This window comes from Pelodiscus sinensis, unplaced genomic scaffold (assembly GCF_049634645.1).
Source record: "Pelodiscus sinensis isolate JC-2024 unplaced genomic scaffold, ASM4963464v1 ctg102, whole genome shotgun sequence".
Classification (NCBI taxonomy): Eukaryota; Metazoa; Chordata; order Testudines; family Trionychidae; genus Pelodiscus; species Pelodiscus sinensis.
This window is the reverse complement of record NW_027466045.1, coordinates 26,636-53,541: the sequence shown is the minus strand read 5'-3', so window position 1 is coordinate 53,541 and position 26,906 is coordinate 26,636. Positions and strand designations below refer to the sequence as shown.

At 64.5% G+C, this 26,906-nt stretch overlaps 1 protein-coding gene across 1 annotated transcript; it reads right to left on the bottom strand.

Moving 5' to 3' along the window:
- Positions 1-85: 85 nt before the first annotated feature.
- On the bottom strand, positions 86-26,906 carry LOC102452757 (lysine-specific demethylase 5C-like). The gene is given in 28 exon segments (XM_075918638.1): positions 86-7,213; positions 7,332-7,526; positions 8,816-9,015; positions 10,953-11,010; positions 11,159-11,674; positions 12,058-12,204; positions 13,120-13,299; positions 13,432-13,570; positions 13,942-14,300; positions 14,640-14,736; positions 14,821-14,968; positions 15,247-15,371; positions 15,599-15,780; positions 15,856-16,050; positions 16,970-17,089; positions 17,183-17,345; positions 18,113-18,294; positions 18,392-18,550; positions 19,511-19,630; positions 19,957-20,115; positions 20,511-20,695; positions 20,778-20,901; positions 21,603-21,737; positions 21,915-22,085; positions 22,426-22,548; positions 26,007-26,084; positions 26,402-26,605; positions 26,607-26,906. Coding segments are annotated over 28 exon segments (4,572 nt in total). The 5' UTR covers positions 26,706-26,906; the 3' UTR covers positions 86-7,204.

Below are 26,906 nucleotides of genomic sequence, written 5' to 3'. Positions count from 1 at the left end.
ATAGCAGGACCCAGCACCATCTAGACCATCCCTGGTAGATGTCTGTCCAATCTGCTCTGAAATGTCTCCAGAGATGGAGATTCCACCCCCCCCCCCCCCCCCAGGCAATTTATTCCAGTGTTTCACCACCCTGACAGGCAGGAAGTTTTTCCTAAGGTCCAACCTAAACCTCCCTTGCTGCAATTCAAGCCCATTGCTTCTTGTCCTGTCCTCAGAGGTCAAGGAGAACAATTTTTCTCCCTCCTCGTGACACCCTTTAAATACCTGAAAACAGCTCATGTCCCCTCTGTCTGCTCTTTTCCAAACTAAACAAGCCCAGTTCTTTCGGTCTTCCCTCAAAGCCCATGTTCTCTAGACCGTTCATCATTCTTGTTGCTCTTCTCTGGACCTTCTCCAATTTCTCCACATCATTCTTGAAATGTGATGCGCAGAACAGGACACAATCCTCCAGCTGAGGCCTAATCAGAGCAGAGTAGAGTGGAAGAATGACTTCTCGTGTCGTGCTCACAACACTCCTGTTCATGTAGCCCAGAATCATGTTTGCTTTTCCCCAACAGTGTCACACTGTTGAATCATGTTTAATTTGTGGCCCACTGTGGCCCCTGGATCCCTTTCTGCAGTACTTCCTAGACAGTTGCTTCCCGTTCTGTGTGACACGGATTGTTCCTTTCTAAATGGGAAATGCACCACTTGTCCTTATTAAACTTCACCCCATTTACCTCCCACCATTTCTCCAGTTTGTCCAGCTCATTTTGAATGATGATCCTATCCTCCAAAGCACTTGCCACCCCTCCCAGCTTGGGATCATCAGCAAACTAAATAAGCGTCCTCTCTATGCCAATATCTAAATTGATGAAGATCTTGAAGAGAACCAGCCCCAAAACGGACCCCCTGCGGAACCTCTGCCCTTGTTCTGCCCTTCCAGCAGGATTGTGAACTGTTAATAACTCTGAGAACGGTTATGCAGCCAGTTATGCACCCACCTTAGAGTAGGCCCATCTAAGTTGTATTTGCCTAGTTTATTGATAAGATGATCATGCGAGACCGTATCAAATGCCTTACTAAAGTCTAGGTATACCACTGCCATCGCTTCTCCCTTAGCTACAAGACTCGTTAGCCTATCAAAGAAAGCAATCCAATTTGTTCTTTACAAATCCATGCTGGCTGTTCCCTATCACCTAACTATCTTCCAGGTGTTTGCAGATGAATTCCTTAATTATTTGCTCCATTATCTTTCCTGGTACAGAAGTTAAACTAACTGGTCTGTAGTTTCCTGGGTTGTTCTTACTTTCCATTTTATAGGTGGGCACTAGATTTGCCCTTTTCCAGTCTTCTGGAATCTCTCCTGTCTTCCATGATTTTTCAAAGATGATAGCTAAAGGGTCAGATACCTCCTCTATCAGCTCCTTGAGTATTCTAGAATGCATTTCATCAGGCCCTGGTGACTTAAACACCTAAATTTTCTATGTGACTTTTAATTTGTTTTTTTTTTAAATTTTATCTTCTAAACCTACCCCCTTCCCATGAGCATTCACTGTGTTAGGCATTCCTTCATCATCAGACTTCTTGGTGAAGACCGAAACAAAGAAGTCATTAAGCACCTCTACCGTTTCCAAGTTTCCTGTTATTTTCTCCCTCCTCACTGAGCAATGGGCCTACCCTGTCCTTGGTCTTCCTCTTGTTTCTACTATATTTATAGAATGTCGTCTTGTTTCCCTTTATGCCTGTAGCTAGTTTGAGCTCGTTTTGTACCTTTGCCTTTCTAATCTTGCCCTTGCATTCCTGTATTGTTTGCTTATATTCATCCTTTGTCATTTGACCTAGTTTCCATTTTTGTGACCCCTTTTTGATTTTTAGATCATGCAAGATCTCCTGGTTAAGCCAAGGTGGCCTCTTGCCAGACTTTCTATCTTTCCTCTGCAGTAGAATAGCTTGCTTTTGGACCCTTAATGTCCCTTTGAAAAACTGCCAACTCTCTTCAGTTGTTTTTCCCCTTAGTCTTGCTTCCCATGGGACCTTACCTACCCTACCAGCTCTCTGAGCTTACCAAAATCTGCCTCCCTGAAATCCATTGTCTCTATTTTGCTGTTCTCCCTTCTACCATTCCTTAGAATCATGAATTCTGTGATTTCATGATCACTTTAATCCAAGCTGCCTTCCACTTTCCAATTCTCAACTAGGTCCTCCCTATTTGTTAAGATCAAATCTAGAACTACTTCCCCCCAGTAGCTTTTTGTCTTCCATGCAGTGCAAGAACTTCTTGGATAGCCTGTGTCCTGCTGGGTTAGTTTCCCAACAGATGTCTGTCATGAGTCTCCACCTTCCAGGGCCTTGCACTGATCTGCCAGCCCTCACATCCGTGTCCGATTTGGCGGGTTTTGAACCACGGGGTGGTCGAGATGCTCAGGAAATGCCAAATTTCTTCCTCGCCACCCCGAGCTGGAGTGGAAACTCAGCAGCAGTGTATCCAAGGGCTCTGGGGAGAAGTGGGCAGTAGCTGCTCCGTTTGCCATTGTATAGGTGGTGAGAGCAGGATGCAGGCTGCCCGAGAGAGATCTCTTGTGCCAGTCTTGGTGCTCAGGATTACCAGATTTGGGATGGGGTTCCCCTGCCCCCGAAAATCTGCAGGGAACTTGGGATTTTAACCTCCTCCTGCAGCATGGGGTGTGGCTCTTCTGCACTTCCCAGCCTGGAGAGGCACTAGCTAGGTCACTTGTTTTCCAGAGTCCTGAGTTAAAGAACTTGGTCGAGACTGAATTTGTCTCAGGGCCGTGTCCAGCCACTGGATGGTGTGACTGTCCTCTGCTAGATGGAAGAGCCTGTTAGTCAATATTTGTTCCCTACATCGATTCTGGGATCAGGTCCCATCACCTTCTCTTTATTCAGCAAAATAGCTGGAGCTCCTGGTCTTTGAACCATTCTCACGCTCTTCTCTGAGATCCCAGATTTCCTACCGGCCTTGAGTTGTGGGGACCAGAACTAGCTGCAGGGTCTCAGCAGTGGTCACACCAGGGCCAAATCCAGAGCTAGCTAACCTTGCCTTGAGCTTCCCATCCCACTAACTCTTTTGGCCCCAGCTTGCAGTGGCAGCTCATGGTCAGGTGCTTCTCTGCCGCAATGCCCAATTCTTCTTCAGGATCCCCATTCCCCATCCAGCAAGCAGGTACCCACAGCACGGTTGGCTTGTACCCAGTTTTCCAAGCACTTCAGTTCTCACTGTCTGCCTTGGGCCACGCAGGACCCAGCCAGTGGCCTGCTCCATCAGGGCTCCCTGTTGGCCAATCTTTTCATCCATTTAATGTGAGCCATGTTAATATTCCATTGAAGTCTTTCTGCACATGGCCTGCGGACACAAATCCATCTCCCTCTGTCCGTGACTGTACTATTACGATTATCAGCCAAACCTGTGAGGGTTTTTTGATTTGGACTTCATAGGATCTAATTTCTGTAACTGTGTGACTGGCGCTAGTCACCCTGCCCTCCTTTCTTTCTGAATTGAATCCTGGCTCAGCCCCAGTGGCTGATATTACCTATCCTTCAGCCTCTAGGCACATCCCCTGGGCCAGACTCAGTGATAATCAACATTAACAGTCCAGTGAACTCCTCAGCCTGCTCTTTTGAAACTCTTGGATGTGAGTGGTGCAGGCTCACTGATCTAAAGGTGTCTGACTGCAGTAGTTGGTGTTTCATGTCTTCCAAAGATACTAGTGGAACAGAAGGAGCATTATCACTGCTGGTCTTTCCCCCCCAAACACTGAATGGAAATATTTATGGGCACCATCTGTTCTTTCCTGCATAATTGTTTCTATTTCCTCATGGACATACATCCTGGTTGCCTGCTGGGCCACTCTATTCTCTATCATCGACCTCTCTCTCCTTTCTCTAGCATTACTAAAGCAAATGCCCCACCCTCTTTTTACCATGCAAAGTGGTGGAGAGCTGATCTTACCCTCCCCATGGGAGGGGGGGGGGCAGGGACTGCTATGGTATGGTGATCCCTGCTTGAGCCTGCAGGTGCCACATGGTGGGCTGTTGTTCAGAGCACCACCAACAGTGAAGGAGACTAAGTGAGCAGCCCCGGCTCCTGCTACAGCTGAGGTGGCTGCTTCCTGGGGGAAGCTGGGTCATTTGGCTGAGCTCCGCTCTGGTTCAAGCAGCAATGAAGTCAGGGCAGTCCTGTGTTTAGAAGAGGTCCCTCCAGGTAGGCCTGAGGCAATCCTGTACTCCCATAGGTGCTGTCTTCTCCCAGCCTGCCAGAGCTTTCTGGAGTATTCCCTTGCTTCATGGAATCAGGGCTGGACGGGACCCGAGAGGTCATCCAATCCAGGGCGGTGCTGCCCTTGCTCGGCCACCCAGATCTGTGCCATGGGGTAGTTCTAGCAAAGCAGTGGCCTTTGCCTTGTGGGCTGACAATGGCTTCCTGTGTCTCAGGTCACTGCTCCAGCCTTTGTAGACAGCTTCAGCTAGGACCCATGCCCCAGCCCTTTTCTTCTGGAGGGTGGAGCCTAGTGGCTCTGGCTCCAGTCCCATTTACAAGCCATGGTGCTGTAGTGTCTTGGCCTTTCCTGTTTTGTCCTTGTGTGTTCATGTTGGGCTTTGGGTCTTGTTTTTGAGTCACGGCAAAAGTATTTCCCAGTGGCCTTCTGTGCTTGGCAGCCCCCCAGCCTGGGTTTGCTGTCTCAGCGGTCATTTTCAACAGAGCCACTAGTTCAGCCTTGTCTACACATGACACCCCCCCCCCCCAAACAGAGTGGGGATGAGGCCTAATTCCCCTGAGCAAGGGGCCTAGGGCATTCTCCTGCACACACTACTTAGCTGGTGTATGCCCCAGTGCTGTGTTCAAGTGGGAAGCAGAGGGTTGGTGGGGGCTGCCTAGGAACACCCTCAGGGCTCTGCATGGGGGTTCCCTGAAGGCACTCAAGTACAAAATTGCAGAGGCACCTGCGTGGTTGATGAACTGGGGCTCAAGCCGATAAAGTGAAGCATGACGAAGACAACCCAAGGGCATAAAGGAGTTTGGCAACAGCAGTGCTGAGGAGCAGAGGTGGGGCATGCCCTCCGGCAGGTGACAAGGCACAGGACAGGACAGTACCGCTCTGCTTGGCCTTGGCTGGAGAGCCTAGCAGGGATGTGGAGGCACAAAAGGATCCCGCAGCCAGGCAGAGGGCTGGGCACAAGCCACAGCCGCAAAGGCTGCAGGATCCAGGTCTATTTTGCTTGGAAACGAGGAGATTAAGGGGTGATGTGAGAGCATCTTCACACCCTTGGAAGGCTGCCAGAGGAAAGCCGGGGCCAGTTGTTCTCTCGCCCCAGAGGGCAGACGAGGGGCGATGATCTGAACTCAGCACAGCAGGTGGAGATTAACTCTAGGGTCAGAGAAGCAGGACAGCAGGATTGTCCTGGAAGTGCCTTTGCCTGGGGACTTCAAGCGGAGGCCGCAGCCATGGGACAACACAGCATGCCTGGTGGCTGAGGGTCCAAGTGGCTGCCCCTTGTGGGGTGTTCGATCGCGTACAGCAGACAGGCAGGTCGCACTGCATTGCTCCAGCGGTGAGCCCAGCAATTCCAGGCCAGGCACCTCGCCTGCTCTGGACAGAGGGGAGCCAGGGTTGTAAGGTACCAGGTCCCTCCCCTAAGGCTCTTTGCAAACTGGGCTAAGAGGGAGGGCAGGACTCAAGAGCCAGTTCTCACACGGGATAGCGGCTGAGCTCTTCCTAAAGGACCTGGAGAAAGGGGGCTGGCTGCAGCCCCGAGGGACTCAGGCTAGAACTGGATAGGGAGACACAGGGCAGACAAATGGGTTAGAGACCCTGCCCAGGAGCAAGGTGGCCACAGCCCCAGGCGGGCTGCTGAATCTCTAACCCCCAAGAGTGGCACAAGAGCAGGTCAAACTGGAAAAATGGGGGGGGGGGAGAGAACAGTGGGGCAGCCATCGCTGGCCCCTTCAAACTCCAGGCAGGGTCACCTGTGCAGCTCCTTGGCTCCCTGGGGGCTGGTGGCACTGGATCCCCTCCAGAGATGGCCCTCTGCCCCTGGCCCGAGTGCTCAGGCCCCAGCAAGATGAAAGCTCCCTGAGATGGGGGGTGTCGTGGGCAGGAGCAGAGCGAGGTGACAGGCGGCAGGCAGGCCCCAAGAGCCTGGGCCACATGAAGCATACACAGATGGGGGGAGCCCAGGGAGTGCCCTACTCTGTCAGTGGGCCCTGAGCTCCCACTGTTCAAAGGAGCTGTCCCTGAACAGCCCCCTGCCCACCACAGTCCAGTCCCCCCAATTAAATCTACCTGGGGGAGGGGAGAGCAGCACACTCTGTCCTTTGGGGGGCAGAGGGTGGCCGAGCCCGGAGGAAGTGTAGGCAGGCTAAACAGCAGAGATTCCCAGAGTCGGGTGGCTGAGATGCAGCCAGCTCTGGGGCAGAGCAGCTGAGGAACAGCCACCTGGAACATAGCATGGGGCGGAGATGCAGCGAGCTCTGGGGCTGCCCTGGGACCCTCCCAAACAGCTCCATTAGCCTCCAAAGTTTAATAATAATAAAAAAAATCATAATACAATAAAATAACGCACCCTCCCCCCGCCCCATAGACAGTGATAGGAACACTAAAAAGAGACAGGTTTAGTGTCAGGGCTGGGCCCCTAGGGGGTGCCATGGGGCAGGCTGGAACCAGACCAGGTACCCCCCCCACCAGCCCTGCCACCCCCTCAGCCCCCCGAAAACCTCAAAGTGGTTCCCCCAATTCCTATAAAAACCATCCTGGGTTGGGAAGGTGGCTGTGCAGCTCCCAGAGGTGGGGGGAGGCAGGGCTGCAGTGTGTGTGTGAGTGAGAGAGAGAGAGAGTGGGGGGAAGGGATCTATCCTCCCCCCCCATCAGTCCAACCAGTGGGGGGGCGCTGGTCCGGCCGATCTGGCTGTGCTGGTATCATGGGGGTGCCCCAAGACATCCTCAGTGGATCCATGGGCACAGTTCTGGGGGGCAGCGCCCCCTAGCTGCCGCGGGGGTGTCAGCAAGCCCCCCCGCCCCGTCTCTGCGCCGAGGTATCCATGATACAAAAGGAAGGATAACGTAAAATAATTACATCACTGGGCAGAGTCCGGCTGGGCAGGGGGCCCCGGCGGGGAACGTCCTGGGGGGCAGCTCCCCCCGGCCCCCCCAAGTCAGGGCGCCATCACGTCAGCCGGCCGGTCCGGAGGAGGGGGCCACCGCCGGCGTCACAACTGCTGTGGGAAGAACAGCAAAGGGGGAGTTCGGTGGGGACCCCAGTGAGCCCCCATAAGCTCCAAGGATGCAGCCCGGGGGGCCAGATGGACCCGAGTCCCCATGTGCTCCCCTGCTCACCCCAACACCGTTGTGGCTGTGGGCGGTGCCAGCCCCTGGGGGGGCTACGTCGGGGGGCTCGATCGCCCGGCTCCTCTTTGGCTCTAACTCCTCCTTCGGCAGCGGGGGCAGCTCCCCTCGCTCGGCCCGGCGCTTCCGGCGCCGCTCGGCCTCCCGGCCCCGCGCCCTGCTCCCACGGCGCTCCGCCTGCTCCAGCTGGGGCAAAGAGTAAGGAGGGTGTGGCCCGGCACCTCCGCCCCACCGGCACCCCCCCGCTCCCCCCGGCTCCTCCACCCCACCAGTACCCCACCGGTACCCCCCGCTCCCCCCAGCACCTCCACCCCACCAGCACCCCCCGCTCCCCCCGGCTCCTCCACCCCACCAGTACCCCACCGGTACCCCCGGCACCTCCGCCCCACCGGCACCCCCCCGCTCCCCCCGGCTCCTCCACCCCACCGGCACCCCCCGCTCCCCCCGGCTCCTCCACCCCACCGGCACCCCCCGCTCCCCCCGGCTCCTCCACCCCACCAGTACCCCCGGCACCTCCACCCCACCGGTACCCCCCGCTCCCCCCAGCTCCTCCACCCCACCGCTCCCCCAGCCCCACCCGTGCCTCTCGCTCCCCCCGCTCCCCCAGTGTCCCCCACTCCCCCTACTCCTCCAGCCCCACCCATGCCTCTCACTTCCCCCTCGCTCCCCCAGTGTCCCCCGCTCCCCCTACTCCTCCAGCCCCACCCGTGCCTCTCACTTCCCCCCTGCTCCCCGTGTCCCTCACTCCCCCCTACTCCTCCAGCCCCACCCGTGCCTCTCACTTCCCCCCGCTCCCCCAGTGTCCCCCACTCCCCCTACTCCTCCAGCCCCACCCATGCCTCTCACTTCCCCCCTGCTCCCCGTGTCCCTCACTCCCCCCTACTCCTCCAGCCCCACCCGTGCCTCTCACTTCCCCCCTGCTCCCCGTGTCCCTCACTCCCCCCTACTCCTCCAGCCCCACCCGTGCCTCTCACTTCCCCCCGCTCCCCCAGTGTCCCCCACTCCCCCCATTCCTCCAGCCCCACCCACGCCTCTCACTTCCCCCCCGCTCCCCTCACTCCCCCCTACTCCTCCAGCCCCACCCGTGCCTCTCACTTCCCCCCCGCTCCCCCAGTGTCCCCCACTCCCCCCATTCCTCCAGCCCCACCCATGCCTCTCACTTCCCCCCGCTCCCCCAGTGTCCCCCACTCCCCCCTACTCCTCCAGCCCCACCCACGCCTCTCACTTCCCCCCCGCTCCCCTCACTGCCCCCTACTCCTCCAGCCCCACCCGTGCCTCTCACTTCCCCCTACTCCTCCAGCCCCACCCGTGCCTCTCACTTCCCCCCTGCTCCCCGTGTCCCTCACTCCCCCCTACTCCTCCAGCCCCACCCGTGCCTCTCACTTCCCCCCTGCTCCCCGTGTCCCTCACTCCCCCCTACTCCTCCAGCCCCACCCGTGCCTCTCACTTTCCCCTCGCTGCAGCCCACCCCTTACCTCCAGCAGGCGGCGGAAGGTGTCGATAGGGGGGGCCCGAGCAGCCTGCAGCAGCCGCCAGAGACTCTGCCCTTCGTCCAGCGTCACTTCCAGCAGGTCGCCCTCCAGGAGCAGCTCCTCCAGCGCCCGCCAGGGCCCCTCGGGCAGCTCTAGCACTGGGCCCTGCAGCTGGGGTAGTGCTGCCTCCAGTGCCTCCAGGTCTGGGGGGACAGGGTGGTGAAGGGGGCTGGGCCCAGTCTGCATCCCCCAAGCACCCACCTCCCTCTGCCCCGTCTGCCCCACAGCACACCCTCAGTGCCCCCGCGTCCTCCTCCCTCTGCCCCACAGCACACCCTCAGTGCCCCCGCGTCCTCCTCCCTCTGCCCCACAGCACACCCTCAGTGCCCCCGCGTCCTCCTCCCTCTGCCCCACAGCACACCCTCAGTGCCCCCGCGTCCTCCTCCCTCTGCCCCACAGCACACCCTCAGCACCCACCTCCCTCTGCCCCGTCTGCCCCACAGCACACCCTCAGCACCCACCTCCCTCTGCCCCGTCTGCCCCACAGCACACCCTCAGTGCCCCCTGCATCCTCCTCCCTCTGCCCCACAGCACACCCTCAGTGCCCCCGCATCCTCCTCCCTCTGCCCCACAGCACACCCTCAGTGCCCCCGCGTCCTCCTCCCTCTGCCCCACAGCACACCCTCAGTGCCCCCGCATCCTCCTCCCTCTGCCCCACAGCACACCCTCAGTGCCCCCGCGTCCTCCTCCCTCTGCCCCACAGCACACCCTCAGCACCCACCTCCCTCTGCCCCGTCTGCCCCACAGCACACCCTCAGTGCCCCCGCATCCTCCTCCCTCTGCCCCACAGCACACCCTCAGCACCCACCTCCCTCTGCCCCGTCTGCCCCACAGCACACCCTCAGTGCCCCCTGCGTCCTCCTCCCTCTGCCCCACAGCACACCCTCAATGCCCGCCGCATCCTCCTCCCTGTGCCCCACAGCACACCCTCAGTGCCCCCTGCGTCCTCCTCCCTCTGCCCCACAGCACACCCTCAGTGCCCCCTGCGTCCTCCTCCCTCTGCCCCACAGCACACCCTCAGTGCCCCCTGCGTCCTCCTCCCTCTGCCCCACAGCACACCCTCAGTGCCCCCTGCGTCCTCCTCCCTCTGCCCCACAGCACACCCTCAGTGCCCCCTGCGTCCTCCTCCCTCTGCCCCACAGCACACCCTCAGTGCCCCCGCGTCCTCCTCCCTCTGCCCCACAGCACACCCTCAGCACCCACCTCCCTCTGCCCCGTCTGCCCCACAGCACACCCTCAGCACCCACCACCCTCTGCCCCGTCTGCCCCACAGCACACCCTCAGTGCCCCCGCTCCCTCCTCCCTGTGCCCACAGCACACCCTCAGTGCCCCCGCGTCCTCCTCCCTCTGCCCCACAGCACACCCTCAGTGCCCCCGCGTCCTCCTCCCTGTGCCCCACAGCACACCCTCAGTGCCCCCGCGTCCTCCTCCCTGTGCCCACAGCACACCCTCAGCACCCACCACCCTCTGCCCCGTCTGCCCCACAGCACACCCTCAGTGCCCCCGCTCCCTCCTCCCTGTGCCCACAGCACACCCTCAGTGCCCCCGCGTCCTCCTCCCTCTGCCCCACAGCACACCCTCAGTGCCCCCGCGTCCTCCTCCCTGTGCCCCACAGCACACCCTCAGTGCCCCCGCGTCCTCCTCCCTGTGCCCACAGCACACCCTCAGTGCCCCCGCGTCCTCCTCCCTCTGCCCCACAGCACACCCTCAGTGCCCCCGCGTCCTCCTCCCTGTGCCCCACAGCACACCCTCCTCAGTGCCCCCGCGTCCTCCTCCCTCTGCCCCACAGCACACCCTCAGTGCCCGCCGCGTCCTCCTCCCTCTGCCCCACAGCACACCCTCAGCACCCACCTCCCTCTGCCCCATCTGCCCCACAGCACACCCTCAGTGCCCCCGCGTCCTCCTCCCTCTGCCCCACAGCACACCCTCAGCACCCACCTCCCTCTGCCCCGTCTGCCCCACAGCACACCCTCAGTGCCCCCCGCGTCCTCCTCCCTCTGCCCCACAGCACCCACCTCCCTCTGCCATGCCCCACACTGTGCCCTTGGTACCAGCCCGCCTCCTCCCGGGGATACGTTACCAGAGGTGAAGGGGCCCATCTTCTCCGGCGTTGTGGCATCTCCATTTTCTAGGGAGAGCTGCAGGAGACAAGCAGCAGCAGAGCTGAGAGCGTGCCCCCCAATTCAGGCACGGGGGGCCCTCGCTGATGTCCGCCCACTCTGGGTGGAGCTATCGCTCATTATCCAGGAGCCGCCCTCCCCGCAGGCCTCCAGTGCCCGCCCCTACCTTGGGCTGCTCGTTGCAGCTGCTCTCCCGCAGGGCGCCGGCATCCCGGTGCAGGTGCTGGCGCAGGGCTGCCAGGCGCTCCAGGGGCCCGGCCAGCTCGGGCGAGGCCAGCAGCTGGCGGGCCCGGTCCTGCCAGGTGATGGCGCGCTCCGTCAGGCACTGCAGCGCCTCGCCCTCGGGCAGGCGCACGGGCAGCTTCTGCAGGGCCACCAGCAGGGCCAGGATGGTCTCGAGGCGCGGGCGGCGGGAGCGCTGGCACAGCGGGCACAGGAACTTGGCGTCCCACTCCCACCAGGCAGGCGAGGGCTTCTGGGCGCCCAGGCGGGGCCAGGCCACGCAGGGGGCATGGAACCAGTCGCGGCACAGCTCGCAGCGCAGCATGCCGGGCCCGGGCGGCTGCCCGCACACACACGAGGGCAGGCCGGGCGCGGGCGGGCCGGGCTTCAGCCCGTTGGCTCGGCGCAGCCGCACGATGCCCTCCTTCTCCTTCTGCTCGCCCTCCTTGAAGGCCACCAGCTGCACGGGGGGGGGGGGGGGGGGGGAGTACTCAGGGGGGTAGGGCAGCGCCCACTGCCCATCTCCTTCCCCCCCACGCCTGCCCTAGGCCAGCAGTGCCAGCCCCCTTTCCTTCCCGCCCCTCCACTTCCCCCCCATCAGCAGTGCCCGCCCCCTTTCCTTCCCGCCCCTCCACTTCCCCCCCATCAGCAGTGCCCAGCCCCCTTTCCTTCCCGCCCCTCCACTTCCCCCCCCTCAGTAGTGCCAGCCCCCTTTCCTTCCCACCCCTCCACTTCCCCCCTGCCTGCTCTACGCCAGCAATGCCAGCTGACCCAATATCTCTCCTGCTGCCTGCGCCCCATTTCCTCCCCCACTGAGCAGACACCCCACAGCCGCCTGCTCACCACAGAGCCAGGATCCCGCAGGTCCTGAGCCGACAGCCCCAGGCTCTCCGTGTCCGACTTGTAGAGGCCGAGCTCCGGCTCTGGCTCCCGCCGCCACTTGGTGCGTTTGGGGCTGGCTGCACCAGCGTCCGCACAGGGGCACAGCACCTGGGGGGCAGCGAGGTTGGGCTTTGCCTTCTGTGCCTCCCGCTCTCCCCCCCCCCACCACCTGGAGTTCACAGATCCACCTGCTACCCCATGGGGCCCACGGTTTCCCCACCAGCTGGTATCGACAGCCCCCTCGCCCGGCTGCCCCCTGAGACCCACACACACCCCCGCACCTTCTGGGAACCCCCGTCCCCTCCCTGCTGCCAGGACAAACAGCCCCACCCCGCTCTCCCTGAGACCCACACACACCCGCACCTTCTGGGAACCCCCGTCCCCTCCCTGCCGCCAGGACAAACAGCCCCACCCCGCTCTCCCTGAGACCCACACACACCCGCACCTTCTGGGAACCCCCGTCCCCTCCCTGCCGCCAGGACAAACAGCCCCAGCCCGCTGTCCCTGAGACCCACACACACCCCCGCACCTTCTGGGAGCCCCCGTCCCCTCCCTGCCGCCAGGACAAACAGCCCCACCCCGCTCTCCCTGAGACCCACACACACCCGCACCTTCTGGGAACCCTCCCCCCGCCAGGACAAACAGCCCCACCCCGCTGTCCCTGAGACCCACACACACACCCGCACCTTCTGGGAACCCTCCCCCCGCCAGGACAAACAGCCCCACCCCGCTGTCCCTGAGACCCACACACACACCCGCACCTTCTGGGAACCCTCCCCCCCGCCAGGACAAACAGCCCCACCCCGCTGTCCCTGAGACCCACACACACACCCGCACCTTCTGGGAACCCTCCCCGTGCCAGGACAAACAGCCCCAGCCCGCTGTCCCTGAGACCCACACACACCCCCGCACCTTCTGGGAACCCCCATCCCGCAGGACAAACAGCCCTGCCCTGCTGTCCCCTGTACCTCCTGGGAGCCACAGCCCCCACTCCACGAGCCCCATGGCGCTGCCCCCACACACCTCCAGCAGAGTGTAGCAGGAGTTCTTCTTGAGGAAGGTCTTGGAGGCCTTCTCACGCCAGGAGTGCGCCGTGCCCACCTGCACCTCCAGCTGGCGCAGCTCCTCCAGCCGCACGGGCAGGTCCCGGCCCACGGCCACCAGCCCCTCCAGGTCGTCCAGGCAGGGGTAGTGATCCCCATTCTAGGAGGAGGGCAAAGGTCAGCACCCCCCAACAGCCAGGACCTCCTCGCCCCACAGCCCAGCCCCTCTGCACCTCCACCCCCCATTCCCCTCTGAACCCCCGACTGCAGGATCACGGCCCCCAGCCCGCACCTGGATCTCCTCCACATCTGCGATCCAGGCCCGGGCTTTGGCCAGCGCCTCCTTCAGGGCCAGGATGTTGGGCAGGTGCACGGGGACGTTCTCCGCCTCCTTGATGATGGCTTCCAAGGTGGCCGGAGGATGCTTCTGCCTGGAGGAGACAGGGGGAGGCCGGGTCAGGCCCCCAGCTCCAATCACCAGCCCCCCTTGCCTCCCAGAGCTAGGGAGAGGATCTGGGCTGCCAAGCCCCCTGCTGTGACCACTAGCCACCGCTCCCCTCACACACCCAGGTGTCCAGGCTTCCAAGCCCCCTGCTGTGACCACTAGACACTGCTCCCCTCGCACAGCAGGGGGAGGACCCAGGCGTCCGGAGTTCCAAGCCCCCTGCTGTGACCACTAGACACTGCTCCCCTCGCACAGCAGGGGGAGGACCCAGGCATCCGGGGTTCCAAGTCCCCTGCTGTGACCACTAGCCACCGCTCTCTTTGCACAACAGGGAGACCCAGGTGTCCAGCCCCTCACCTGGCCTCGAGGCAGAGGTGGGCCTTCTCCTCCCAGCGCTGGGCGATGGTGAGCAGCTCCTGCAGCTCAGCCCTGGCCTTTTCCACAGCTGGGCTGGGGGCCACGGTGGCACCCGCCTGGGCCAGGCCCTGCACGAGGGCCAGGGGCACCTGCTCCCGGGGCGAGCGCAGCGCCCGCTTCACCTCCTCCAGCCAGGCTGCCTGCTGCACCTGGCGCTCCAGCTGGCGCGTCTCGGGCACGGTCACGCCCAGCTGCGCCCCCCGCGCCACCAGCCCCTGCAGCTGGGCCGTGCTTGCAGGCAGCTCCCGCAGGGCCTCCTTCGCCTCCTCCTGGAACTCCAGCGCCCGCTCCAACACCGCCTGCGAGAGGGGTGGGGTGAGAAGTATGTCAGGGTGGGAGCCAACCTTGGATATCCCGAACCTAGCCCTCCTTGCACCCACCCCCACCCCTCCTCGGCACTGCCCCCAGCCTCCCAGGTACGCCTCAGCCCAATGCCCCCCCGGACACTCCCTACCCAACCCAGAGACCACCAGCCCGATCCCCCCGGCCAATCCAGACCAGAGCACCGACTGCCGCCTCCAGAGCCCCCCGGACGCTCCCTACCCAACCCAGAGACCACCAGCCCGATCCCCCCGGCCAATCCAGACCAGAGCACCGACTGCCGCCTCCAGAGCCCCCCGACGCCTCAGCTCACGCACCTGCACGTCCGCCAGCTGGTGCATGACGCAGGGCACACTGCTCATGCGCTCCAGGAAGGCGCGCAGCTCCTCCAGCGAGAGCGGCACGGCGGGCACCCTGGCGAGAGGCGAGCGGGTTAGCCCAGGGACTGCCCGCCGCCAGGGCCGAGCCACAGGGGAGCAGGCTGAATGCCCCACTCACCCAGTCTCCAGGCTGCTGATGAGCCCCAGGGCGTCGGAGACGCAGCGCTCGGCCTCACCCAGGCAGCTCTTCAGCCGATGCAGCAGCTCGTTGTCAGGGAACTTGCGCTCACGGGCCTCTGATTCCAGCGCCCGCAGCTCCTCTAGCGCTGCAACGAGATACGGCTCAGGTGCCCGCCGGCCAGTAGGCCAAGGCCCCTGCCACACTGCTGGGTGGTGGGAGGGGAAGGGCACTCATGGTGAGAGCTGGAGTGGCGCTAGGAGCCAGGGCTGGGGGAGGTGATGGGGCTAGTGGTTAGAGCGGGGGGGCGCACAGCCAGGACTCCTGCGTTTCACTCTCTCCAGGGAGAACGAGACCTCAGTGCTCAGAGCGCGCCGGTTCAGACCCAGCTCCCAGGGAACCCCGAGGCAGCCGGTGGGTGCTTACTCCTCTTGCGCCCGTCCTCCAGCTCCAGGGCGATCCGGACCTTGTTGGCCCAGGTGTCGAAGGACTCGGCCCGAACCTTCAGCTTGTGCAGCATGGCCGGGAGCTCGTCCAGCGTGTAGCGGTACCTGCAGGCATAGGGTCAGCCAGGCTGGGGCGGGGCAGGGGATCCCCCGGGCCCAGGGGCTGGGGCGGGGCAGGGGATCCCCCGGGCCCAGGGGCTGGGGCGGGGCAAGGGATCCCCCGGGCCCAGGGGCTGGGGCGGGGCAAGGGATCCCCCGGGCCCAGGGGCTGGGGCGGGGCAAGGGATCCCCCGGGCCCAGGGGCTGGGCGGGGCAGGGGGCCCAGAACCCACCTGAGGTACTGGCGGCTGCTGGGGCACTTGCAGAGGTCGTGGATGTGGTAGAGGCAGACCAGGCGGGAGGGGCAGTCGTAGCAGGCCAGTGCCGAGAGGAAACACGTCGTCTTGCACTTGTCACACTGGCGCTCGTCGTCCGGGAGCAGCTCGAAGGCCTCGCGTTCTGCCTCCGTCACGCCCTGGGTAGGGAGAGGGGTGAGCCCAGGCCCTGCGCCCCACTTCCCCCACCTCCAGGCCTGCTGCCCGGCCCCCACCTTGTCCAGCAGGGCCTTGCGCAGCTTGCGCTCCTCCTGCACTAGGATGAACATCTCCTTGTGCACGGCGGCCGCCAGGTTGAGGTCCAGCTTCTCGGGGCAGGCGGCCATCTTGCAGATCAGCTCCTCGTGTGAGAAAACGCAGTAGCGGCGCAAGCGGCGGTAATGCTCAATGCACTGGCGCCCCGCGGGCAGCTGGGAAAAGGGAGGGACCCAGGCATCTGGGCTCACCATCACTGGAACCCAGGCACCCGGGGTCCCAGCTCTAACCACTACAGCCCACCCCCCCCCAGGGCCAGAGAGAGCCCAGGCGTCCGGCTCCCAGCTTCCTGCTCTAACCATTAGACCCCACACACACCCCCAGGCCAGAGAGAACCCAGGCGTCCAGGCTCCCACAGCCTCCTGCTCTAACCACTAGAGCCCACCCCCCCCAGGGCCAGAGAGAGCCCAGGCATCTGGCTTCCAGCTTCCTGCTCTAACCACTAGACCCCACACACACCCCCAGGCCAGAGAGAACCCAGGCGTCCAGGCTCCCACAGCCTCCTGCTCTAACCACTAGAGCCCACCCCCCCAGGGCCAGAGAGAGCCCAGGCGTCCAGCTCCCAGCCTCCTGCTCTAACCACTAGACCCCACACACACCCCCAGGCCAGAGAGAACCCAGGCGTCCGGCTCCCAGCCTCCTGCTCTAACCACTAGAGCCCACCCCCCGCAGGGCCAGAGAGAGCCCAGGCGTCCGGCTCCCAGCCTCCTGCTCTAACCACTAGACCCCACACACACCCCCAGGCCAGAGAGAACCCAGGCGTCCAGGCTCCCACAGCCTCCTGCTCTAACCACTAGAGCCCACTCCCCCCCTCTTCCCTCCCCCCCCGTCCCAGGCCAGAGAGAGCCCAGGCATCCGGCTCCCAGCCTCCTGCTCTAACCACTAGAGCCCACTGCCCCCACTCCCCCCCCCCGGTCCCGGGCCAGAGAGAACCCAGGCGTCCGGGTTCCCAGCCTCCTGCTCTAACCACTAGAGCCCACTCCCCCCAGGGCCAGAGAGAACCCAGGCGTCCAGGCTCCCAGCCTCCTGCTCTAACCACTAGAGCCCACTCCCCCCAGGGCCAGGCTTGCTCACCCAGTCAGCAGTGCAGAAGTTCACAGCTTCAGCGAAGTTGTAGCCCTGATTGAAGCCGCTGTGATAGGCCCGGGGGAAGGTGATGACGAACTCTCCCGCACACTGATTGGTCCGGACGACCTGGGGGCCAGAGGGGCCCGTGAGCAAGAGGGGGCGTGGCCAGAAGAGGTGCTGGAAAGCCGGGCGGGGCCGCGCAGGGGGCGGGGCACTCACCGGCACGCCATGGGCCATGAGCGTGTTGGGGTTCATGAGTGTGACGAGCTGGTGCAGCAGGTCCGGCTGGCTCTCGAAGAGCTCCGGCGTGAGCTTCTTCATCACGTCCTCCAGGTGCTCGGCCGCGAACGACGGCACCCCGTACCACGTCTTGGGCTCGCCCCTGGGGACAGCGCGGGGTCAGCCAGCGCCCCCCTCCCCCTCTCCCCGTACCACGTCTTGGGCTCGCCCCTGGGGACAGCGCGGGGTCAGCCAGCGCCCCCTCCCCCTCTCCCCGTACCACGTCTTGGGCTCGCCCCTGGGGACAGCGCGGGGTCAGCCAGCGCCCCCTCCCCCTCTCCCCGTACCACGTCTTGGGCTCGCCCCTGGGGACAGCGCGGGGTCAGCCAGCGCCCCCTCCCCCTCTCCCCGTACCACGTCTTGGGCTCGCCCCTGGGGACAGCGCAGGGTCAGCCAGCGCCCCCCTCCCCCTCCCCCCGTACCCCGTCTTGGGCTCGCCCCTGGGGACAGCGCGGGGTCAGCCAGCGCCCCCTCCCCCTCTCCCCGTACCCCGTCTTGGGCTCGCCCCTGGGGACAGCGCAGGGTCAGCCAGCGCCCCCCTCCCCCTCTCCCCGTACCCCGTCTTGGGCTCACCCCTGGGGACAGCGCGGGGTCAGCCACCGCCCCCCCTCCCCCCGTACCCCGTCTTGGGCTCGCCCCTGGGGACAGCGCGGGGTCAGCCACCGTCCCCCCTCCCTGTCCCCCTCCCTCCATCCTGGGCACGCCCCGGGGACGGCACGGGGTCAGCCTCCGCCCCGCATCCCCCTGTACCACATCCTGGGCTCGCCCCGGGCTCAGTGGGGCAGCTACTAGCCCACAGCAGGGTCACATTTGTGCCCCCAACTTGTCCCCCCCAGCCCAAGGGACGCCGGAGCCCCTGCCTGGCCCCACCAGTGGAGGTAGTTGATGGAGTAGCTCCAGTGGTCCTCGATGTGCCAGCAGAAGGCGGAGAAGACCATGCCCACGTAGAGCCAGGGCACCTTCATGCCCGAGATGTCAGCGTTGATGTGGCACAACACAGACTGCTGCAGCACCGGCATCACGTTCAGGTTCCAGCCACTGGCCGCGTACTCCTGCAGGGACAGGTGGGGCTGAGACCTGCGGCCTGGCCCCCCGGGGACGCCCAGCCTGCCAGGCAGGGAGCTGGCTGGCTCAGGGCGAGGGACCCACCTCCTCCTCCGGGGACAGCCTCCGCTTGCTGTCGCTGATGGGGAAACCGCTGCCGAACTCCTTGGAGTGGATGTCGGCGCCGTACTCCACCGTCACGTCCTCCTCGATGCTGTTCACCAGGCGCCAGAACTCCTTCTCCACCAGCTCCGTGGGCACCATCTACGGGCACGGTCCGGTCAGGCCCCAGGACCTGCCACCTCCTTCTCCGCACAGGGCCAGGGAGAGACCCACCCCCCACACTCTGACTCCCCCGGGCCTCCTCTCCGCCCAGAGCCAGGGAGAGACCCCCCCCAATCCAGCCCCAACACTCTGACTCCCCCGGGCCTCCTCTCCGCCCAGAGCCAGGGAGAGACCCCCCCCCCAATCCAGCCCCAACACACTGACTCCCCCGCGCCTCCTCCCCACCCAGAGCCAGGGAGAGACCCCCCCCCCAATCCACCCCCCACACTCTGACTCCCCCGGGCCTCCTCTCCGCCCAGAGCCAGGGAGAGACCCCCCCCCCAATCCACCCCCCACACTCTGACTCCCCCGGGCCTCCTCCCCACCCAGAGCCAGGGAGAGACCCCCCCCCCCAATCCACCCCCCACACTCTGACTCCCCCGGGCCTCCTCTCCGCCCAGAGCCAGGGAGAGACCCCCCCCCCAATCCAGCCCCAACACACTGACCCCCGGGCCTCCTCCCCACCCAGAGCCAGGGAGAGACCCCCCCCCCCAATCCACCCCCCACACTCTGACTCCCCCGGGCCTCCTCCCCACCCAGAGCCAGGGAGAGACACCCCTCCCCCCCCAATCCAGCCCCAACACACTGACCCCCGGGCCTCCTCTCCGCCCAGAGCCAGGGAGACCCCCCCTGCCCGGCCCCCACACTCTGAGCTCCGGTCCCCTCCCCCACAGAGCCAGAGAGAGACCCTCCCTCGTCCAGCCCCCCCAACACTGAGCCCCCACACTCTTGAGCTCTGGCCCCCCTACCCAGAGAGACCCCCCCCGCGTCTGGCCCCCCTCCCCATCCAGAGCCAGGGAGATCCCCTCCCTCCGTCAGCCACCTCCCCCCATCCTGCCCAGAGCCAGGGAGAGAGCCCGTCCGAGCCCCTGCCCCCTCCAGCGCCAGTAGGCCACTCACGTGGACAGGCATGTTGAAGTAGTCGGCTTTGAAGGTGTCAGCCATCTCCCCGAAGCTCTGCAGCGTGTACTCCCGCGTGGCCTGCTCGAAGCCGAACGCCTCAGGGGGGCGCTTGCACTCCTGCTAGGGGGCAAGAGGAGGGTCAGGGCCAGAGGGGAGCAGGGACCCCTCCAGAGACACATGGGGAAGCCAGCCTAGTCCATCGTGTACCTTCCCTGCCTGTCCCAGCCACCCCAGTTCCTCAGCACCCTCATGAGCCCCACAGGCACCACATCCAGCCCCCCCTGGACCCTTCCCAAGTCAGCCCCACAGAACCAGCCAGCCCAGTCCCAACCCATACAGCTGCCTCCCAAATGCCTCCAAATCAGCACCACAGAACCAACCAGCCCACACAGATAAGCCCATCCCCCATTCAGCCCCAGGGACCAGCCAGCCCCGCCCCTCACCGCCATGACGCATTTGGGGCAGCGCCAGAGGCCCTTGGGGATCTCAGGCAGGGGGGGCAGCAGGCAGAAGATGTGGTAGTTGTCGTCGCAGCCGTCACACAGCAGCAGCTTGTCGTCCTCGTCACCCCGGGCACAGATCCGGCACACGTAGGAGTCGATCTGAGGGGAAGGGGGGGAGTGTCTGAATTGGGGGGCTGCCCTTCTGGGGTCAGGAGATGGGGCACAGTGCCAGAGCCAGCCACCTCAGGGATCAGAGCTCAGTGGTCCCTGTCATAGGGCTCAGCTGGCTTGGGGGGAGGAGGGGAAGGAGATCCTATCCCCTTGGGGGCCCCTGTCCCGGGGCTCAGGTGGCTCAGGGGGAGAGGAGAGATCCTGTCCCCTTGGGGGTCCCTGTCCTGGGACCCAGCTGGTTCGTGGGGGGGAGAGAAGAGAGAGATCCAGATCCCTTGGGGGCCCCTATCTTGGGGCTCAGCTGGCTTGCCGGGGGGGAGGGGCGGGGGAGATCCAGTGCCCTTGGGGGTCTCAGCCAGTCGGCACCTCAGTCCCCCACTTACAAACTGGGAGCTGCCGTGGCTCCGGCGCAGGCGCATGGTCATCTTGGTGCAGGGCTCAGGGCTGTGCCTCAGCTCCTCCTTCACCTCCAGGAAGGGTCGGGGCGATGCCGGCTCTAGCCGAGAATCCAGCCCAGGGGGCTCCTCCTTCACCACCACCGTGGGGGGACACTCGGGGCCCTCCTTGTCTGGGGAAGGGGAGGGAAGTCAGCACAGTCCAGGAGCCCCCCCCCCCCCCACACGCTCCCTCCGTGCCAGGCTCCCCCTCACCTTTCTTCCGCAGGGTTTTATCCTTGGCCACCAGCCCCAGGCCCAGCATCTTGGGGCCCGCGCCGTAGATCTGCAGTTTCTTCAGCTCCGGGTTCTTCTCGATGTCCTCCTCTGTCGGCTCTGGCTGCAGGGAAAGGGGCAGAGTCAGCACGGGGCAGGGCTCCAGACGCAGACCCCACCTTGCAGGAGCCATCAAGAGAGCCGCAAACTGGGGAGAGCCAAGAAAGGAGGAGGGGGTGCAAGTGATCCCATAATGCAATGGGCTGGAGCAGGGCCTGCCGGGAGGTGCAGTCCTGTCTCCAATTTGGGGCCGGGGGGGGGGGGGGGGCAAGGGGACGCCAGACGCCAGGAACTGTACCCAGGCTGCGGGCACTCGTTCAGCTACCAGAGATGAGGGGTTGGCACGTCCGGGGTAGGCCTCGGACTCCTGCAGAAGGGCAAGAAAATGGGGGGGGGGGAAGCGCAGGTGTCAGCAGTGGGCTCGGGGGCACCACGGGGGTAGCCCCAAGTTTGCAGCCCAGTGGCACAAAGCCCCCCCTCAAGTTCTCCCCACAGCCGCTGGCAAAGAGGTAGAACTGGGAGCCAGGACTCCGGGGCAGGGAATGGGGCTGAGCGGGATGGGGGCTGAGCATTTCAGAGGTGGGCACCTGCAAATTTAGAGGCACCAAGTGGACCTGGAGGGAAGGGGCAGAGTAAGGCAAAAGGAGAACCCAGGGGGTCTTGTCTCCCAACAACTGCCCCCCACTGCCCTGCTGGAGAACCTAGGAGTCCTGCTCCCACCTCAGGCCCGTGAGGGCTGTGGGGCTGGGCAGGAGGGCCACTCACCTCCTGCTGCAGCCGCTTGGCCCGGCGCCCAGAGCTGTTAAACTTGGAGGGCTGCACGGACTGGCGCAGGGGGATGCTATGGGGCTTGTACTCCTTGTCCTTCTCCTCGCTGTCGAAGGGCCGTGCGTCGCACTGCTGGGAACAGACGGGGTGAGAACTGGAACAGGCCCCCTTGGCAGGGGGGCCGCGAGCTCGCAGAGCCGGAGTCTGGCTGGGTTCACCCCCGCACCAGCTCCTCCCAGACCTGGGAGGAGGACCCAGCATCCTGCCTCCAGCCCCCTCCCTCTGTGGGCCAACCCCAGGCCCCCTTACCACCAGGTTGGCCCCTGACTGGTACATCTCGTAGGGGTAGATGATGCGTTCGTAGTGGGAGCGCAGCAAGGAGCCAATGTTCTTGCCCGAGGGGTAGGCGAGGCGCTGGGCCACGCGCGCCCACCGCCGGTCCCTGCAGATGGCCTCATAGCCCCCCTCCTCCAGCACCACCTGGGTGGAGAAAGTCCTGAGCCGCCTGCCCTTGGCACCCACCCACCCAGACCTCCCTGCCTCCAGCACCCTTCCTCTGAATCATGGATCCTCCGGAGCTACCAGCCTCCTCCCCAACCCTGCCTGGGACCAGGCCCTTGACCCGTGGGCCCCCAAACTGAGGAGCCCAACCCAAGGCTGCCTGTACCCTTCTCCAGGCCTCCCTGGGCACTGCTGGCACCTCTCGCCCAGCTGTGAGCCCTCAGCCCCTCTCCTGAGCTGCCACCACACCCACTCCCAGTGCTGCCAGCATTGCTCCCCCTCCCACTGCCCCAGTGCTGTCAGCTGGCACCTGCCCTACCTTGCTCAGGCTGTAGAGATCAAGGATGCGCCGCTCCACGTTGGGGATCTTGAGCGAGGAACCCTGGATCTCCCAGAACTTGGCAATCTGGTCTAAGTAGTTGAGTTTCACCCGCGTCTGTGCCTGGGGGCAGGGAGGGGAAGAGTTCACCTGCGAGCTGCCTTTCCTGCCCATGCGGTCCCTCTCCAGCAGGGTTCCCTCTACGACTTTCCAACCATCAGCGGAGCGAGTTATGGCTTGTGCACCAATGCTGGGGTCATGGGCGCTGGTTTGGACGTGTGCCACTGGGGCACCCAATTTATCAACACACGTTCCTGGCCACCGGCGCAGACCCTACCCCCCCCCCCCCCCCCCCCGTGGCAGGTCCAGTTCCCGGCCACCGGAGCAGACCCTACCCCTCCCCCCCGCCACGCGGCAGGTCCAGTTCCCGGCCACCGGAGCAGACCCTACCCCTCCCCCCCCGCCACGCGGCAGGTCCAGTTCCCGGCCACCGGAGCAGACCCTACCGCTCTCCCCCCCCCGCCACGCGGCAGGTCCCGTTCCCGGCCACCGGCGCAGACCCTACCCCCCCCCCCCCGTGGCAGGTCCTGTTCCCTGCCACCAGAGCAGGCCCCACCTCCCCGCCACATGGCAGGTCCTGTTCCTGGCCACGGGAGCAGGCCCCACACCCCACACGCAGCGGGTCCCGCTCCCGACCCCTGGAGCAGGCCTCCCTTCTCACGCCACAAGGAGGTTCTGGCAGCTCCCTCGCCAGACCATCTCAGCTGGCCCTACCTGCCACAGCAGCCGCTGCCGCGTGGCTCTCCAGAGGTGGGCAGGGGAAGAATGTTTTGTGTGCAGCTGCACACCATAGTGGGAACTATGCTCCCCGGCCCAGCCCTCCAGCCAAGGACAGGAAGCTGAGAAGCAGCACTGATGCTGAGGGGGCCCTTCAGCCCATAAGCTAACAGTGTCCCACCGGGCATGGAGATGCAGCCACCTCTGGGGCAAGCAGCAGGAGAACAGCCACACATAACCTGCACAGGGTGACTCATCCGGCAGGGAGATGCAGCCACCTCTGGGGCAAGCAGCAGGAGAACAGCCACACATAACCTGCACAGGGTGACTCATCCGGCAGGGAGATGCAGCCACCTCTGGGGCAAGCAGCAGGAGAACAGCCACACAACACTGCACAGGGTGACTCATCCGACACGGAGATGCAGCCACCTCTGGGGCAAGCAGCAGGAGAACAGCCACACATAACACTGCACAGGGTGACTCATCCGGCAGGGAGATGCAGCCACCTCTGGGGCAAGCAGCAGGAGAACAGCCACACATAACCTGCACAGGGTGACTCATCCGGCAGGGAGATGCAGCCACCTCTGGGGCAAGCAGCAGCAGGAGAACAGCCACACATAACACTGCACAGGGTGACTCATCCGGCAGGGAGATGCAGCCACCTCTGGGGCGGGCAGTGGGAGAACAGCCACACATAACACTGCACAGGGTGACTCATCCGGCACAGAGATGCAGCCACCTCTGGGGCAAGCAGCAGGAGAACAGCCACACATAACACTGCACAGGGTGACTCATCCGGCACAGAGATGCAGCCACCTCTGGGGCAAGCAGCAGGAGAACAGCCACACATAACACTGCACAGGGTGACTCATCCGGCAGGGAGATGCAGCCACCTCTGGGGCAAGCAGCAGCAGGAGAACAGCCACACATAACACTGCACAGGGTGACTCATCCGGCACAGAGATGCAGCCACCTCTGGGGCAAGCAGCAGGAGAACAGCCACACATAACACTGCACAGGGTGACTCATCCGGCAGGGAGATGCAGCCACCTCTGGGGCAAGCAGCAGGAGAACAGCCACACATAACCTGCACAGGGTGACTCATCCGGCAGGGAGATGCAGCCACCTCTGGGGTGGGCAGTGGGAGAACAGCCACACATAACACTGCACAGGGTGACTCATCCGGCAGGGAGATGCAGCCACCTCTGGGGCGGGCAGTGGGAGAACAGCCACACAACACTGCACAGGGTGACTCATCCGGCAGGGAGATGCAGCCACCTCTGGGGCAAGCAGCAGGAGAACAGCCACACATAACACTGCACAGGGTGACTCATCCGGCAGGGAGATGCAGCCACCTCTGGGGCGGGCAGCGGGAGAACAGCCACACATAACACTGCACAGGGTGACTCATCCGGCACAGAGATGCAGCCACCTCTGGGGCGGGCAGCGGGAGAACAGCCACACATAACACTGCCCAGGGTGACTCATCCGGCAGGGAGATGCAGCCACCTCTGGGGCGGGCAGCGGGAGAACAGCCACACATAACACTGCACAGGGTGACTCATCCGGCAGGGAGATGCAGCCACCTCTGGGGCGGGCAGTGGGAGAACAGCCACACATAACACTGCACAGGGTGACTCATCCGGCACAGAGATGCAGCCACCTCTGGGGCAAGCAGCAGGAGAACAGCCACACATAACACTGCACAGGGTGACTCATCCGGCAGGGAGATGCAGCCACCTCTGGGGCGGGCAGCGGGAGAACAGCCACACATAACACTGCACAGGGTGACTCATCCGGCAGGGAGATGCAGCCACCTCTGGGGCGGGCAGCGGGAGAACAGCCACACATAACACTGCCCAGGGTGACTCATCCGGCAGGGAGATGCAGCCACCTCTGGGGCGGGCAGCGGGAGAACAGCCACACATAACACTGCACAGGGTGACTCATCCGGCAGGGAGATGCAGCCACCTCTGGGGCGGGCAGTGGGAGAACAGCCACACAACACTGCACAGGGTGACTCATCCGGCAGGGAGATGCAGCCACCTCTGGGGCAAGCAGCAGGAGAACAGCCACACATAACACTGCACAGGGTGACTCATCCGGCAGGGAGATGCAGCCACCTCTGGGGCGGGCAGCGGGAGAACAGCCACACATAACACTGCACAGGGTGACTCATCCGGCAGGGAGATGCAGCCACCTCTGGGGCGGGCAGCGGGAGAACAGCCACACATAACACTGCCCAGGGTGACTCATCCGGCAGGGAGATGCAGCCACCTCTGGGGCGGGCAGCGGGAGAACAGCCACACATAACACTGCACAGGGTGACTCATCCGGCAGGGAGATGCAGCCACCTCTGGGGCGGGCAGTGGGAGAACAGCCACACATAACACTGCACAGGGTGACTCATCCGGCACAGAGATGCAGCCACCTCTGGGGCAAGCAGCAGGAGAACAGCCACACATAACACTGCACAGGGTGACTCATCCGGCAGGGAGATGCAGCCACCTCTGGGGCGGGCAGCGGGAGAACAGCCACACATAACACTGCACAGGGTGACTCATCCGGCAGGGAGATGCAGCCACCTCTGGGGCGGGCAGCGGGAGAACAGCCACACATAACACTGCCCAGGGTGACTCATCCGGCAGGGAGATGCAGCCACCTCTGGGGCGGGCAGCGGGAGAACAGCCACACATAACACTGCACAGGGTGACTCATCCGGCAGGGAGATGCAGCCACCTCTGGGGCGGGCAGCGGGAGAACAGCCGCTCAGCGGGCGCCATGGGTACGGCCTCCCAGCTCACCTCCAGCTCGTTGAGCCTCTGGATGCGCGGGGTGAACCTGAAGTTATCCACTTCCACCGCGAAGGGGGGCTGCCAGTCCTGGGGAGAGACGGGACGGGGCCTTTCAGTGGGGCAGCACAGCTGGAGAAAGCCCCAACGCCCCTGCCCAGCACCCTCTGCCCCCGGGCCGGGACACGCTCAGGACCCCCGCGGGGCAGGCTGGCCCCAGCCCCAGGCCAGGCAGCAGCGGCCCCGCGACCCCCAGGAGGCCCCGTGCACCCAGCACTGGGGGGAGGGGGGGGCTGCCCCCGGGCCGCCGGAGCTGTCAGCCCGTTGCCAGACAAAGGCTGGGGCGGCGGCAGCCATGTTGAGCGTGTCCCCGAGGGGGCTGCTCCCCGGCCCCCGGCCCCACTCACGGCGGGCGGGCGGATCTTGCAGATGCCGCTCTTCTCGGCGATGGGCCGGATCTTGGCGATGTAGCCGAGCGGGTCCCGGAACTCGGCCCAGCTGGGCTCGAACACGGGGCACTCGGGGGGCGGCAGGAAATCCTCGGGGGGCTCCGGCTCGGCCGCCCAGGGCCCGCCCCACTCGCCCGCCTCGCCCCAGCCCGCCCGCGGCGGCCCCGGCCGGCCCCGCTCGCCCCCCCCGCCGGGGGCCCCGCTCCTCGGCCCGCGGGGCCCGCTCCTCCTCCGCCGCCGCGGGGGGGGCCGCCTCCTCCATGTCCGGGCCGCCCCGCCGCCGCGCCGTGGCTCCCCCGCCCCTCAGGGGGCCATGCCCGGCCCGGCCCCCCCCTCACTCGAGCCCGCGGCCGGCCTAGGCCCCGCGCGGATCCCGCCGCCGCCGCCGCCGCGCCGCCGCCCCCCGCGCGAGACCCCGCCGCGCCGCGCCGCCCCCCGCCGCTGCCGCTCCTCGGCCCGCTGC